This window comes from Eucalyptus grandis, chromosome 3 (genome assembly GCF_016545825.1).
Source record: "Eucalyptus grandis isolate ANBG69807.140 chromosome 3, ASM1654582v1, whole genome shotgun sequence".
In the NCBI taxonomy this organism is placed as follows: Eukaryota; Viridiplantae; Streptophyta; class Magnoliopsida; order Myrtales; family Myrtaceae; genus Eucalyptus; species Eucalyptus grandis.
In genome coordinates this window covers 51,586,606-51,604,451 of record NC_052614.1, presented here as the reverse complement: position 1 = coordinate 51,604,451, position 17,846 = coordinate 51,586,606, and the positions used below count along the sequence as shown (strand labels likewise).

At 40.7% G+C, this 17,846-nt stretch overlaps 1 protein-coding gene across 1 annotated transcript; it reads right to left on the bottom strand.

The window, feature by feature from the left end:
* Nucleotides 1–2,942: 2,942 nt before the first annotated feature.
* On the bottom strand, nucleotides 2,943–4,274 carry LOC120291946. Its single transcript, XM_039309762.1, has 3 exons — nucleotides 3,954–4,274; nucleotides 3,615–3,794; nucleotides 2,943–3,287 (listed from the first exon to the last, which is right to left on the bottom strand). Exons 1-3 carry the CDS (start codon nucleotides 4,272–4,274, stop codon nucleotides 2,943–2,945), a joined length of 846 nt encoding a protein of 281 aa, XP_039165696.1.
* Nucleotides 4,275–17,846: the final 13,572 nt, after the last annotated feature.

Sequence of the window (17,846 nt, the reverse complement as noted above, 5' to 3'; positions counted from 1 at the left end):
TTTTTCACAAACACTCACTTTACTTCAAGGGACTCTGTCCAACACATTCTAACCTTGTGGTTTAAGGATGACCCACGAACCATGTGGTTTAGGAAAAATCACCAACTCGGTGGTTTAAGGATAGACCCATTAATCATGTGGTTTAAGAATAGACCCACAAACTGTGTGGTTTTAGAAAAGCCACCAACCCCGCGGTTTAGGGATAAACCCACCAATCTTGTGGTTTAAGGATGACCCATGAACCGTGTGGTTTAGGAAAAGCCACAAACCCCGTGGTTTAAGGATAAACCCACCAACATTGTGGTTTAAGGATGACCCATGAACTGTGTGGTTTAAGAAAAGCCACCAACCCCGTGGTTTAAGGATAAACCCACCAACCTTGTGGTTTAAGGATGACCCACGAACTGTGTGGTTTAGGAAAAGCCACCAACCCCATGGTTTAAGGATAAACCCACCAACCATGTGGTTTAAGGATAGACCCACGAACCATGTGGTTTAAAGATAGACCTACAAACCGTTTGATTTAGGAAAAGCCACCAACCCCGTGGTTTAAGGATAAACCCACCAACCATGTGGTTTAAGGATAGACCCATGAACCATGTGGTTTAAAGATAGACCCACAAACCGTGTGATTTAGGAAAAGCCACTAACCCCGTGGTTTAAGGATAAACCCACAAATCTTGTGGTTTAAGGATGACCCACGAACCATGTGGTTTAGGAAAAGCCATCAACCCCGTGGTTTAAGGTTAAACCCACCAACCGTGTGGCTTAAGAATAGACCCACGAACTGTGTGGTTTAAGGATAGACCCATGAACTGTGTGGTTTAGGAAAAGCCAGCAACCTCATGGTTTAATGATAAACCCACCAACCTTGTTGTTTAAGGATGACCCACCAACCTTGTGGTTTAAGGATGGATCCACAAACCTTGTGGTTTAGATTGGAAAAAAAATGTCTCACTGAGGAACCCTGTCAAACTCAACTTGAGCAAATGTCGTTAAAGACGTCATCAAGATACATATTGGCAATGTTGCAGCATTAATTGAATAAGCTAATCAAGCTAAGTCTAACTACTTTAGAAGAACATTTGATGTTAATCAGCATTATGTGGCGTAAAACTATCATCTTGCTTGGGGATACATCATTAATCATCAAATTCTCCGAGAGTCAAATTCTTATTAGAACGGCTACGACTCGAGAAAAAGGCTCATTAAGCATGCCAAACTAGAGTTTTTTAGTCAGAAACGGTTTATCACACACTCTTGATAAAATGACTGCTTATCCCATCTATTTGTGTGGGAAGTAACTGATTGCTAAGGGTATCTCACATAACCCATGTCAAAAGCCTTCAGAAACATTCGTGATGAGCACAATCTGATTGATCAAAAGGGTCTTTTGAAAGGACTACAATATAGGCTCGGTTATGGGCTTACACAAAGGAATGATTACTTTGAGGCTAATAAATGAATATTTGTTGCTATCTTCATCGGATTTACAAGTTGAGAACTTGGAAGATAAGACAAGATAGAATTACTTCCACTCCTTCAAGCGGTAGCTTCTTGGTGGTATTCTCATTTTCACTCGAACCATCCCAATCGAAGAGATTTTGAAAGAGGGTTGTAATGTTGGCTTGGGAGAGGCTCGAAAGGTTTAAAATTTTCAAGAGGGTTTTTTAAGAGTCGATGATCATCATGGCATCGTGACCAAGTCACTCGACCTTTCGAAAGCAATTGGCATTTGGAACACAGCACATCTCGAAGGTCCCTTTACTAATCATTTCCGCATGGGAGCTTTGCTCATTTTTTTTAATTTCCTTTGCACTTGCGATGATTTTTTTTTTTTTACGCAGGCACTTGGACTTTGATAATTTTTCTTTCACATAAGATGCAATCTTTTGGCTCTTTTTCTTGATGGGCATTGTTCTTACTTTTACCAGGCACACTACTTTTTCATGCCCCTTAATTTATCAAACTTTTCTCTCTTTAAACTTTTGGAGCTCTTATGACTTTTGAGATGCTTTTCATGTTTTCTCGTAAATGCTAATTATATGTGGTCAATCCTTATACCTTGCCCTAGTGAAAGGAGATGATCATCTCTCAGGGTTTAGAAATGAATAATCAGTCCTAAATCGGTTAAAGCAATGGGTATCGGTGTTTGGGTAGAGAATGAAATGCTCTTTTTCACCTTGGGATGAGTCAAGCTTTAATGAGAATTCCTCTGAAGCTATCACTAGAAGATTGATGCAAGTGAAAGTAATAGGATCTTTCTCAATCCTTCGCTCTACAACACGATTGTAACCTCTTATGTTGCCCTAATGTAGGGTCGTTCTCAACAGGGGTACTTTGAAGGATCATCTTTACTTGCCCCAAAAGGCTAGCAAGAGATTAGTACAATGCTTGGGATTGATGAAGGAAATGCCTTTATCATTTCGATCTTTGCGCTCAATGCGAATGAATCCTTCATCCTAAGAGAAGGTCATTTTTCACTCAACTCTCAAAAGTGTTTGAAGGACGTGTTTGGAAATGGCTTACCTTTCTTCATCCTAAGCACTTCTTGTTTGGCATGATTAACATTCCCCTTCAGTTTTGTCAAAATCACTCATATGAAATTCCCCTCACGGAGATACAATTAACAACAACTGAATCGACAACATGCAAGATACTAGGCGCTTTGCTTTTCATTCATTCATCTCTTTCATCATTTTCGATTTTTTTTTTTTAATAATAGGAAAAGGAATACTTGACTGCCTCTGTAGGGGTTGGGTAGCCATTTGAATCAACTTTTCAGGGGCAATAGTCAACGTCTTCCATCCTGTTGTAACTTCATCGAGTTGGTTGGATACCTAAAATACAAGTAAGTATGCATGTATGTGATGTATGAATGATATGCATGATGTTATGTGACAAGGATTATGCATGAAATGGCTCTACGGCCTTGATTTCATTCAAGGGAAATATTTCTTGACAACATTAGTATTTACAGGCTTCGACAGCTCACGGCTGTCCATTTCAACCAAAACCATAGCACCACCCGGGAGGATCTTCTTAATGACATAAGGTCCTTCATAGTTCGGGGTGAACTTGCCACGAGGATCAAGGATGATTGGCAACACTTTCCTTAGCACCAAGTCATTGACCTCAAAGTGCCTAGGACGAACCTTCTGATTGAAGGCCTTCGTGACCCGCTTTTGATAGCATTGACCATGACATATAGCTTTCAGCTTCTTCCCATCAATCGTGTTTAGCGACTCATGCCTTTGTTGTATCCATTCGGTTTCATCAAGCTTCGACTAAGAAAGGACCCTTAACGAGGGAATCTCAACCTCTATAGGCAGGGCAGCCTCCATTCCATATACTAACGAAAAAGGAGTTGCCTCTATGGAGGTGTGAATAGATGTTCGGTATGCCATCAGTGCATAAGGAAGCCTTTCGTGCCAATCACGATAATTTTCAACTGTCTTTGCCAGGATCTTCTTTATGTTCTTATTTGCTGCTTCAACTACCCCATTCATTCGAGGACGGTATGGTGATGAGTTCAAATGGCGGACTCAAAACTCATCAAGCAAGTCATCTACGACTTTGTTGTTTAAGTTGGATCCATTGTCAGTGATGATCACCTTCGGCACACCATATCGGGCAATAATATCGCTACGAATAAACTTGGCCACATTCTTGGCTGTGACATTGGCGTACGAGTTGGCTTCAATCCACTTCGTAAAGTAGTCGATTGTCACCAAGATGAATCGATGTCCATTTGACGCCTTGGGATTGATGGGCTCGATCACGTCGATTCCCCACTTAGAGAAGGTTCAAGATTGGGACATTTGGTGAACCTTATTTGGTGGAGCATTTATCTTATGCCCATAATATTGGCGTTGGTGACAACATTATACGTGTTGAATGCAGTCAGATTCCATAGTCAGCCAATAGTAACCGAGTCGCATGATCTTTCTCACCAAGAGGTGACCATTCATGTGGGGGCCATAGTCCCCTTCATGTATTTCCTTCATCAAGCGATTGGTTTCCTTGGCATTGACGCATCTTAGTAACGTCGAATCAAAGGATCTTTTGTAAAGTGCACCTCCATTGACAAAAAATTTCGATGCCAACTTTGTTAGATATTTTCTGTTCGACGCGTCGCTCTCTTGGGGAAACTCGCTATTCTGAAGATAATCTAAGATGTCATGATACCATGGCTCTCCATTAGGCTCCTCTTCAATTATCATACAATAAGCTGGGCTTCTAAGAATTTCAATTCTCAACGGTTCAATGTCCATGCCTCCAGCTACTCGCAACATTGAAGACAAGGTAGCTAGGGTATCAGCGAACTGATTTTGGGACCTTGGTAAGTATTCAAAAGATATTTCTTGGAATTCCTCCGTCCACTCCTGTAGGAACTCATGATATGGAATCAATTTAGAATCCCGTGTTTGCCATTCACCTTCGGTCTATAGGATGATAAGGGCTGAATCACCATAAACTTGTAGCTTCTAGATCTTCATATTGATGGCAGCTTGGAGGCTGAGAATGCATGCTTCGTATTTAGTGATGTTCGTTACAAGGGAACGTCAATTTAGCGGTGACAGGGTAGTGTTGTTCGTATGGGGAAATAAGAACTACCCTAGTACTAGACCCAGCTAAGTTAACTGCACCATCAAAGTACATCGGCCATTTGTCACTTGATACAAGTAAAATTCACTCCTCCGCATCACTATCCTCATCAAATGCTCCGGACCCCTTGGAACTTTCTGCTAACGTGTCTGCTATGGCGTGACCTTTAACGGACTTCTGTCTTAGGCTCTGAACGTCGAACTCTGAAATTAAGATTTGGCACTTAGCCAACTTGCCCACCAATGCCGGCTTCTCTAAGAGATACTTGATGGGATCATTTTCGATCACTAGTAAGATTCGGTGATGAAGCGTGTATTGCCGCAGCCTATGCAAGACCCAAATCAAAGCTATGCAAGTTCTCTTAACTTCTGTGTAGTTCATTTCAGAAATGGTGAACCTCTTGCTCAAGTAGTATATCGCGCATTCTCTCCCGTCATTTGGTCTTTTCTGTGCCAACATGGCTCCAAATGATTTGTCATGTATGGTCAAGTACAAAATCAGGGAAATTTTTGGGAGAGGGGGCACTAGGACTAGTGCGTGAGTGAGATAGTGTTTTATCTTCTCAAGGGCGCCCTGTTACTTAGCATCTCACTCAATCTTTGTATTCTTTTTCAGGAGCTTGAATAATGGCTTTGCTGTTTCAGACAATTGACAAATGAATCTCGCCACTTAATTGAGTCGTCCTATCAGGCTACGGACTTCCCTGGTGGTAGTTGGGGGTTGCAAATCACAAATAGCCTTAACCTTTGATGGATTAATTTCTATGCCCTTGCTACTGACCATGAACTCTAATAGCTTCCTAGATCTCGCTCCAAAAACGCATTTTGTGGGATTGAGGCGTGGCTTGAATTTCCAAAGACGTTCGAACAATTTCCGTAAGACCTCAACATGGTCCTCGCCTCATCTTAATTTCGTGATCATATCATCCACATATACTTCGATCTCCTTGTGCATCATGTCATGAAGGAATGTGACCATGGCCTTTTGATATGTTGCCCTAGTGTTCTTTAGAGCGAAATGCATCACTTTGTAGCAGAAAGTTCCCCAAGAAGTTATGAACAATATTTTGCTCATATCTTCCTCCTTCATACGGATTTCATTATATCTGAAAAAACTGTCCATGAAGGAAAATAACTCAAATCTCGCTGTACTGTCAACTAAGACATCAATATGCGGGAGTGGGAAGTTGTCTTTCGGGCTAGCTCGGTTTAAGTCACGATAATCTACGCACACCCTGACCCGCTCATCCTTTTCATGATAGGTACAATGTTTGCTATCTGATCGAAGTAGTATGATACTTCAATGAAATCCACTTTTAACAACTTCATGACTTCATTCTCGATTTTCTTGGACAACTTTGGCTTCATCCTTCTGAGCCTCTGCTTTTTAGGTGGCACATTAGGATCGGTCGGGAGGGCATGCTTTACAATATCAAGATCTAACCCGGCATGTCAGCATAAGTCCAGGCAAATATATCCTGATATTCTTTCAGGAGATTAATCAGTCGTTCTGCTTCTAACTTTGAGAGACATGCTCCGATCTTTATTTCCTTGACATTCTGTGTATCGCTCAAATTTATGGTGACTGTTTGTTCTTCTATTAGCGGTTTTGATCCCTCATGTTGATTCCAATCACGCTTTATCCCTTTCTGATCACATCGGCATCAAATTCTAAAAGATCTCCCTCACGTGAATCCGAGTCACATGAATCTGTCATGATTATGCATAATGTAATGCCTAAGATGCAATGAGATGAGATGAGTTAGAGTGCATTAATAACAAGCAAAATGCGTGTCATTTGCAAATGATTTTCAAATAATTTTCGGAAAACCGTTTCAAAAGCTTGTCCTCATATCCTCAAATTTCCTTGTTCTTGCGAAATAATGAAACTAGGAGCATGTAGAAGCCCAGCCCTTAGTGACCATCATAGAACCAATTTGGTGTGCTTCCACATGTCCGCAATAAAACATGCATCTATTTCATTGAAAGGAAAATGATAAGGCTGTACTATAACACACACCACCCCAGACCGACGGCTCAAGGTTAAGGGCTTAACAGAGTTTACATCATAAGTGACTCGAACAACCGAATTGAAATAACGAGTTCCCACGCAAGGGAAAAAAAACATAAAGTAAAAAGCTACGCTAAGCTAGAACCGTCCTACTTTGAAGGGTCGGTGATGCTCCCAGAAGATTTAGCCTCCTCGAAAGCTAGGATAGTGCATACAATATTCTCTTCAAACATCTCGGCTATACCATCAATCGTTCCATCTTCTTCCATCAGCATTTTTAGGGGTCCTGGGAATGTTTCTTTTAGTGGAGGAGGAAGAACACTCTGACAACTTCCATCTTTTATAATTCGACCTCCGTAGTCACCTCGGCCTCCACGTTCACCTCAACCTCCTCGAGTGCCTTGACCTCCACATTCATTGGGACTTCCTCTATTGCCGCGGCCTCCATGCTTTTCAACAAACCCTAAGCCTTTTCTTCTTAGAACTCTTCAAGCCTCGATAGGCTTTCGAATCCCTTGTCCATGTAACCCTAGACCACCTCCAGGATTGTACCCATTCGCTAGCATAATCTTCCTTACCGTCAGGGCCAACTTGGATAATTTAGGAATGCCCACACAAGAGCCCACAAGAACGTGGATCATAGACACCAGCTCGAGAGTTTGAAAGCTTGATTCTTCTTTACACTTGGGCTCCACGTATGGGATGGCCGTTTCCTGGTACACCTTGAAGTCTGTTTCCCCGTGCACAGTGATGAATCTATTGCCAACCACAAATCGTACCTTTTGGTGGAGGCTAGAAGGAATAATGCCCGCCGTGTGGATCCATGGTCTCCCCAATAGAAAATTGAAGGTAGTTGGTATATCTAAGACTTGGAATGGTACTAAGAAAAGCACAGGACCAATAAGTAGTTCCAACTTGATTTCTCCTAGCACCTCCTTCCTCATCCTATCAAATGCGCGCACAGTGGACTTAGTTGGACATATCCTTTCCATCTCAACACCTAAGCGGTGTAGTGTAGCTAATAGACATATATTCAGTGCAAGCCATTGTTAATCAACACTCTAGAGTCAACAGTGCTATCGTGCTTCACTGAAATGTGTAGAGCCTTTGTGTGATCACCTCCATCAGCGAGGAGGTCTTCATCAGTGAAGGTGATCTAATCCTTCATTAGGATGGTCCCCATGAACTCTTATAACTGGATGTCATCGATTGTTTTCGGGACATGTACCTCATTAAGGATCTTCAACAAAGCGTTTTTGTGCTTTTCAGACGTTTGAATTAGCTCCAGGATGGAGATTTGGGCTGGCATTTTCCGCAATTGATTTACTATGTTGAATTCTCTCATTTTCACCATGGCTAGGAATTGTCTCGCGTCCTCTTCCGTCACGGCTTTCTTTTCGGTTCCTCTAGCAGGCGCATAGCAATGACTTGATTGAGTGATGGTGTTTACTTCCTTTGTCTTGTCATCCTAGGGTACTGTTTTGGTGTTGAATTCCAAAGGAGGTTCTAGCATTATCACCTCGTCCTTTCCTTGAGGTGGTAGTTCGATTACAACTGGTGTTAGGCTTTCCTCCAAGATTTTGATCACCAATAATTCTTTGACCATAAGGTCAATCATCATTAGCTTAGTGGTTTTCATCTCGACTTCACTAGTACGATCCTTATCAGGCAATTCTATCACCACAGGGGTAATCATAGTGACCATCCCTTCCTCTTGAGGCATCGGGTCATCCATGCCCACCATTCGTCAGGGACGATGTCCTTAGGATCATCAAAGAAACTCGAGGCAGGTGAATATTTCACATAGCAGTCATACTTTTCGCTTGGTTGACCCAACGTATCGAACACTTCACCCTTGTCATGCATCTTCTCTAGGAGGTCATGGCTCCAAAAGGTCCTTTTAGCATCCATTATCAAGACATTTTCTATGACAACTTGTTCATCTTCCTTTGGGATAAGAGGCTCAGTTTTCTCCATTTCGCGGTCACAAGTAGCATTGTGAGATGATGAGCTAATCATGGAAGGTGCCATCACGAGTAGTGGCCCTTGTTCTCCATTGACATTTTGGATTACCCCAATGCCTATTAGTTTGTGGATACATTCTAGTTTTTCCTCCATGGTTATGTCCTCCTCTCTTTCATGGTGCCCAGTTAGCTCGAGGGCCTTATACAGTTTAGGGACATCCACCACATAGGGTTGCTCACTCACTTGTGCTTCCCCAAGAATCATATTTACTCCTTTAGCATGATCGAGCAAAGGGTTTTGCTGCACATTGGGCGTAGCTTCTTTGAAGGTCAACTTTCCTTTATCCAATAGATTATAAACTTTCCATTTCAGTGCGAGGCAATCATTGACGTCATGCCCCCTTTCCCACATGTGGTATTCTCATGCCTTGGTAACATCGAACCTCGGGAATCTTGGGCGATTGTCTCTAGGTACCTCCTTGGCTACCAATCTCTTTTCGAGAAGGATAGGTAACAATTTCGATAGAGGTCGGGTTAGAGGTATGAATTCCCTTTGGGGGAATTTCTTGCTTTTGTCAAATTCCTGTGATACGCTTTCTTGCATGGCTTTAGGCTTTTGTGAAGACATCGAGACTGATTTAGGTGTACTTGGATAAACACCACTTCGACTGCCATCTCCTTGTCCTTCCTTGTTAAGAACTTTTTGCTATTCCCTGTGGATATTCTTCCATCAATTATCACCCATTCAACCCCTTCACCAACCTCCACCAGTTGTGAAAATGTTTGGCACCTAGAGTACACTAATCATTGGAAATAATCAAATGGCAAAGTTTTTAGGAAAAGCTGTCTCATTTCTTTCTCACTCAGTGGAGGCTTCACTTATGATGCCATTGTTCTCCATCTCTGGGTGAACGCTTTAGACGATTCATTCCTCCTCTTTTCCATCCAAACCAGCTCCTCTCTTGTAGGGACAACCTTAGAGTTGAATTTATATTGCTGTAAAAACTCGTCAGCAAGGTCCTCCCATCCAGTGAACTCTTCAATATCCAGTGCAATAAACCACGACAAGGTAGGGCCGTCTAAGCTATCTTGAAATGTATGTATGAGGAGTGGGACATTGTCGGAGTAGTGAGCCATCCTCCTCAAGTAGTATTTGAGGTGGGTTATAGGGCAGCCGATGCCATCATATTTTCTCGTGAATTTTGGCTCCTTGAAAATCTCAAGTACTTTCACCTTAGCATATGCGGTTAGCTTGTCCACTCCTTTCATCTCATATCCTTGGAGGACACAAGCTCGCTCCTTCATTTTGGCCAAGCGTCTTACACTTTCTTCATTGAAGCAGATGGCAGATCCCTCATTTAGAGGAGGATCCAGATTGACGATTACGGGCGTAACAGAAGGGCTTCCTCAGAAACACCTTTTTCAGCAGGATCGGTGACATGTGGCTCTCCAGCTGAGGGTGGAGTGTGTCTTGACAAAAATGAGAGTAGAGGTTTCGGCTATGGCCGTGACCGGAGGTTCACCGATTTTTTGACTTATCTCGGCCATCGAGGCAGTGAGTTGAGCCAGCTGATTCTCCATGTTAGCCATGCGTATGCTGACATCCTCATTCTCCATCCTGACCATTGCGTGAGTACGAATTGGAGATCTCCTCTTAGCCGTGTTGACAGTCAGATGAAAGTACATAACCTGTTAGTACCTGAACAAGGATAAATAAGCATATATAAACATTGAGTAATGATTAGGCGGTCGACCCATGACAAAGATCTAATCGCCCCAACTTGTTCGTTTCATTGAAAGCAAGGTTGCTATGTAATGCAGGAAAATATACGAGAGAGAACCCCTAAACAACGAAGCTATTCTGAAGACGGAAAGACATGACTCTTAACTCCCGACATTGTGACACGAGACAAACTCTTTAACATTGTAACGTATGTGGGCATGGTTCCACTACATATTGCACTTGACTCAATCTAACTAATGAGGACAACTTCTGCTTGTGGCAGCCCCACTAACTCAGGTCAACTTCAAGGCACGCTCCTTGGCTTCCTCGAGCTCCCTTTTGAGGCATTTGATCTCGGCTCGGTGGGTGATCTTTAATGGCACGTTAGGAATCTTCGGGCGTAGGCTCTTTGGGATCTTGTGCTTAAGGATGTACTCCATCGAGGCATAATAGGTCTTCTCTTGCCCTTCCAACTCTTCTTCAGGTTATTTCAGCTTCCAGGGGTGGCACATATCCCACATCGACTTAACTAACGCGACGAAGTTTTCGTGATCTTGGCATCCGTTGAGGAAGTCTATCTTAAGTGAGTCTTCTTGAATAGCTGGTGGAAGCTATTGAACTTCTTGGAACTGTCGGGTGACTCGAGTTGGATAATATTAAGTAACTCCAGTGGGAATATCATGAACCCGAAAAAAGCTAATAGGAAGATCTTATTCTTTTGGAAAGATGGGGCGTTCTGAAAAAGTTCATTTAAGAATGAAAATGGGCAGGTTTTGCTATTGGCTTTCAAAACCTCTCTCACGTCCTCTCTTTTAACTTTAAGGAACTCAGATAAGGTCAATGTATGCTCAGTCCCTACAAGCGAGCTAACTAACTCCGACACTAAGGGTTTCCTAATGGCAATGCCATATTCCTCCAAGGTGGGAGTGAGCTTGTGGTCATTGAATATGAACGTGCAAGTCTCGGGACACTAGATATGCGCCAACGCTCGTACAACACCATAATGAGTTTCTATTTCCAAGAGGGGAAATAGTCGTTTGACATAGGATCACACCCAATCATGGCCAGTCGGGTCTAGTCTATCCCATCATGTGCAGAGCTCGGCTTTCGGGGCGGCAATGATGCGAAACTTGGATACCCCCATCGTATACTACTCACAGTTATGATCAACCTAATTTGCCATGGACCAACCAAAAATGAAAGCAAATAAGTAAATTGCGAAGAAAAGAATTCGAAAATCTTACCCTACTCGTTGAGTAGCAAAGCCAATAACATAGACATACGTATGGACGGTGGTTCGATTTCTACTCTAAACACCTCAAAATGGAGCCACAAGATCACTGGACCGAACCAACAAGATCATGGCTAGGTCGGGTTACCCATGACTCCGGCTTTGTCAAAGAACCGGCCCGTGTCGCGCGGTTGTAGACCAAGGTGGGGAACTTTGACATTAGGAATGAAATTTCGGGGTTGAGATAGATGACTTGTACTACATTGTTGTAGTCGGAGTGGTATCCACCTCAACACCATCCTAAGTGATCCTATGGGGCCTAGGTCTGGCGACAAGTAGTGTGTGTTACAGTGTAGTGCAATGCATGGAACACATGCATGACAATTTATAAACAATCATCACTTCATGCGTAAATAAACCATTCATTCCTACACCCCCTACAAAACAAGGGTTAGCAATCACTTCCCCTTATACCTCCCATTCAGCATGAACATTAAGTAATCGACCTATCAGGGATGTACTTTGGATCCTCACTATCAAACAATAATGTTTTTTAACAAGATCAATTTCGGCCTAATTCCTCTAAGGTCTAAAACTAGTCCCTAGTGGAGTCGCCAAGTTGTGGTGACCTACCCTCGGGGGGAGGGAATAGGTTTAAGGGTATTGCCTAAAGGACGTACCTAAGGCCCATGATTAGGCGCGGGCTCTCCCAAGCCCATACCTCCCATGACATTGGGGTATTCTAAAGAATTTCGCAAAAAAGAGTTACCACTAGCCTATTAGGGTCGGTTAGAATCTAAGTGAAGTATATGAGTATATCTCACTTCCTTCACAACCAAAGAATTTAGGGTCGGGGACTTGATTACACTAATTAGCCAATTAATGCTCTTTTGGTACATAATATTGTTCATTTTAAAAGAAATGATTTTTGTTAGGCAGTTTGAATTGATTTTACACCTATCCACTAACATGTGAGGCGATCATGCAGGTGTGCAATCATTAACATAATAATTATAGCTACCAAAATCCTAATGTCTATATGTGATGCAATTTTAATGAAAACTTTTTGTTAAGGGGTTAGAAATTAATCCCTAATTTTCCCATACAATTAATAAACACTTAAACAAATCATCAAAATTTAGGTGTCAACAACAAGTCACATCAAGTTTAAGGATTTCTTTCCTTCCCCATATGAGAAATCAAGCAAGTAACTCTTTCAATTTTCCTTTCGTGCAAACCGCATAGAAGGGTTGTTCATAATTTTTATTTTTATTTTTATGAATAGTCGGTTTGATTCCCACCCTAAAATAAAGAAGTGGAGATTGGACTAAGACCCTCTAGAATTGCCCAGAACCGAATGATCCAATTTGGTTCCAGTTGCACACCCCTAATTGTTACCGGTCCAAGATTGCGCCAGCGCCACCATGGGGTGTCTCTCTCTTCCCCTCGTTCCCCTTTCTCTCTCCCTAAAGCCTGTCAAGATCAAGCCGGTGACAACGAGGCTAGGTTTGACTCTTTGTTTGACTCTTTGTCAGGGCAGAGAGAGGGGCCGACTGTAATTGAGCCTTGGTGACTGGCAGCAAAGGCGGGGTCGTGGCAGTAGTGGCGGCTGCGAAGTCGTGCTGCGACGGACATAGAAGGGCGATTTTGTGCGCGCTATTGGTCTTTAGGAATCTTTGATAACCATAGTAATACGCCGCGTGTCTAGGCTGTTGGGTTAACGCTACACCCGGCAGTGGCATAATCTGTTCCTTCACAAAAATTGAAGAGCGTAATTTGGAAATTGGCGTTTTGTTACCTTTGTATGACGTGTGATGCCAAGGAAACAGGAAACATTAACATTCATCTGTTATGAGCTTCTTTAAAGCTAATTAAATAACAAGATTGAAGTTTTTCTCAAGTTAGGTTGCCATTTTAACCTCTTATACGAATAGATGGAAAAGAAAAAATGAACTCGGAAATAGAAAATATGTGCTCAAGTTGTATTTTGTATCTATATAAATGTATAATAACAATCTTCTCTGTTTGTATATGATTCTTCATTATAAATTTGTGCAGCGATTTGCGCAGTACGGATTGCGTATAATATTTGATTATTTTAGTCTTGAAATTGATATAGTATTATTACTTACCAAATTCTTAATGGACGATGCGTCCGACTTTTTTGGGCATTGGTTAGAGCCAAGGAATTATAGAACACCCACTAACTCTGGCATTGAGTTAATTAGTCGCCGATGGTTTATAATTTTAGATGATTACTCCCCCAGCTTTTTCATTTTATGTTAAAATGATGTTCTAATAGTTGATCAGTTTGGTTATGATTTGACAATGTTTACGTTTGTTTGAAATAGAGATAAGCATATTGAGAAAGTTCTAAAACTTGTCATAACACTGCAATTGAGTCCTAAAACTTTCAAAAATTATAATTAAATTCTAAAACCTATCAAAAAAAGAAAGTCGAGTCCTAAAACATTCAAAAAATACAATCATCAAAAAGACTCGATTTGACTAATTTAATAAGTTTTAGGACTTAATTGTATTTTTTGAAAGTTGTAAGAATTAATTGTACTTTTTAAAAATTTTAGAATTCAATTATACTTTCATAATAAGTTTTGAGATTTTCAATGTACTTATCCCTTTAAGATATTAAGTCTTTCTTTTTACGAGACTCACGTTGTAGATTTAAAGGGAGGTGTTGGTTTAGGAGATTGGGTTACAGTTTGCAGGAATATCCAATGATGAACCAGTTTCTGATTTTGTTGCCTAGCAAGCTTCTTGGACCATTTTCATTTCTCTGGATAACCGGACATTCTCTCATGCGTATCTTCACTTATACTCTGCACCTAATCTAGTCAAACCATGCTTTCGAGCTTACAAATCTAACTGGTGTATCTCCGAGCATAAAATAACATGTCGCCACCTTGGCTCGAAGTTCAAGTCACTAATGTTTCCCTTGACCCTCCTCAGCCTTCAAACCTGTTCAGATCCAACAGTGACCCAGCAATGCTTGAACTGGGCTAGAAGGATGGATTTGGCGTCCGTGTGCCCTAAACTTTTCGCCTTGTAAATCTTCTTCTCTAAGATGGCCATCCCCCATGAAACTCTATCACGAAACAAACCGAAAGAATAACTATGCGTTGTTTTATTGATTTTGGACCTAGTTTAGAAGTGATTCAACACTTAAGGAAGATTTGGCTGAAAGTCGCACAAAGTTTCATCTGCTTATATTATCTCACATTTTAGAAATGCATATCTAATTAAAACACACAAACACCTAAGGCTATTTAACAATCCAGCTTTTTAGATTTATTTTTTCTGTTGATGTGGTTTAATAATTGTACGATGAAGAAACTCCCAAAATGCACCGGTATGTTCATAACCAAAAAGATCACGCCAATCAAAGCATCCTAAACAGTATATATATATATTGCCATCTCGTCAAGTGAATCTTTTTCCATGCTTTTCTAATCAGACCTTAATGTCAATCAAGTGCAAATTTTCCCTTTTCATCCTATCAAATGCAGATTTGTGATCCAAATTTGACAGAGCCTGAAAAATTGAGGGATTTATGTACTTGAAATAAGACCAAACAAACGTCTTAACCTTTTTAATTAGCTAATAGAGCCTTACTAGAATAACGGCGCCATTACTTTTTATTGGTAACGTTACGATCAAGGCCACACGTTTCTTTCCGTGAAAAGTGGATAACTACATCAAAAAGTGCATAAAGAAGTTTCCAAATTTCAGAAGACTTGCACCGTTACTTTTATTGGTAACGGTGCAGCCAAGGCCATATACGTTCCATTCGTGAAAAGTGTTTCATTCTCGCTGTTATCCTAGTAAGGCTTTATAGCTAAAAAAAATCTTTACCACCATGTCTATGTCTCTCATTTCTTAGACTTAAATGAACTTTTCACTTTCTTACCCATAAAACGTGCATCACCACGACTTTTTTTTTTTTCTCAAACTTGATCTATGGTAGGCCACGAAGTAAATCCTTTGCCAAAGAATGGAAATTTGTTTAAAACTTGCAGGGCCTAAATTTTTATGCCAAAGACAATTTTCCATCGCAATGAAAAAAAATCACAAATATGAAGTGTCCGATCAGTTCAAGAAATTTAATGCATTGATTGAGAAGCAGTTATATGAACAAATTAAATGCCTGAGAACCAACCATGGCATGGAGTTCTGTGATAAAAATTTTATTGACTTCTGTGAGAAAGAAGTATTGTGAGATACCGCACAATACCTAGGACACCACAGCAATATGGTATGGTACAATGGAAGAACATAACTTTGCTTGAGCGAGCTCAATGCATGCTTTTGCATGCAAGACTCGACAATGAATTTTAGGCCAAAACAGTAAATATGACATGTTACCTGGTTAATCAATCTCCATCATCTATTATCGAGTGGAAGACTCTTGAGGAAGTTGTTGGAGAAAACTCCTATGATGTTTTGAAGCTGACAAAACTTATCTAAGTTCTATTTTGAAGATTGCCAGACTTTTGTGTCAAGTCTACCTTATATCAGAAGTTTGTCCACTCTAACAAGTTTTAGACTGAACGCAAGAATGAAAACTTAATCAAACTCAAGATTATTTTCTTCAAGGTTTCAGTACGTACAAGATATATCAGGCTTTCTGGTTGGAAATATCACTTACCATATTGGTTATCTTAATTGGAATCAATTTCAAAGAAGCAAATCATTTTGGAAGGCAAGCTTATTTGGAAAGAATCTACTTATGAAAATTAAGATCCTGATTGTATGGCGAACATGATTAATGGGCTTTCATCTCAATCTTCAAATGGCTCGAGATCTCCTTGATTGTTTCCGTCTAACGTGTTGATTAGAAGAATTCCTCTGAAAAGTGCTAACGGTCGACAATACATGAAGGAGTATTTAAGGAAGATTTTCAAGTCATTCGAAAACAACGTGAAAGAAGAATTCTAAAGTTTGAAGCTTCCAATTCTCTTGTCTTTCATCTTTTAGTGCTTAAACTTGTATTCGAAAGTGAGAAACTCTAGAGAGTGATTTTGTGAGAACAGTAGAAACACCTCACTGAAAAGTCGAGATCATGGTGCTGTAACATTCTCTTTCGATTTATAGTAGAAACTAGCTAGAAGGCTGTTAGCGTGGGAGAGTGGACGTAGGCTTGATCTAAGCCGAACCACTATAAACCTTGTGTTTATTTTTCTCTTCCATAAACTTCTTTACTTTATTTGCTGCGATATACTTTTGTGCTTTGAGATAGTTGTTAAAGTTTGAATCCTTCTGTGAAGTCTGTAGTCAATTAGACTCAGTTTAAAAGTAAAGCATTTTTACTGCATTTCGTAAAAATCTATTTTCACACCTATTCACCCTCCACTAGGTGTTCTACTAGCCCTTTCAAAAGTATGATTATGGAAACTTATTAATTATTTCAGATTATGTATATTCAGATGTCATAAGTATGCTCATGCGAGTGATGTTAAGCTTGAGTCAAGGGTAAAGAAGTGTATATTTATGGATTATGCATATAAGGTAAAAGGTTACCAACTATGGTACACTAATCTTAGATCACCTGGTTTTCTAATCAGCGGAGACGTGATCTTCGACGAGATTGTAATGCTTCAACAGAGAAGTTCTGAGACACAACTAGTAGAGCAGACAGATTATTGTGTCATTAGTAAGGTGGAGTTTCAGGTGAAGACTTTAGAGATCTCGAAGGTAACAAAAGTTGAGACTGCAGATGAAGTCGTAGTTCCAGAAATCAGTGATAGTGAACAATTAGTAAAGCCATAGCACGCTATAGCTACAGATAGACAGAAAAGACAAATTAAATCACTGGTACGTTACGGTTATACAGATATTACTTATGTATTGACTGTAGGTGACGAGGTGAAGTCAGATAAGCTTTCGTCTTATTCTGAGGCAATGGCAAATTCTGAGTTGCAATGGCCAGAGGCTGAGTGAAGAGATGGAATCACTCTATCGAAATCAGACATGGGAGCTTGTCGAAGTACCAAAGAGCCAAAATATTGTCGGAAGTAAATGGGTCTTTAAATGGAAAAAAAAAAGCATTCTCAGTGTCGAGATAGCGAGGTATAAGGTGAGACTTGTAGCAAAAGGATATACATAGCGTGAGGGTATTGACTACAATGAGGTGTTCTCTTTTGTGATGAGACACTTCTATTCGTGTTTTACTTGCCTTTGTTGCTTCATAGGATCTCGAGTTAGAGCAGCTAGATGTGAAACTGCGTTTCTTCATAGTGAGTTGGAGGAGCAAATTTATATGAGGCAGCCAAAGGGATTTATTATTCCGGGTAAG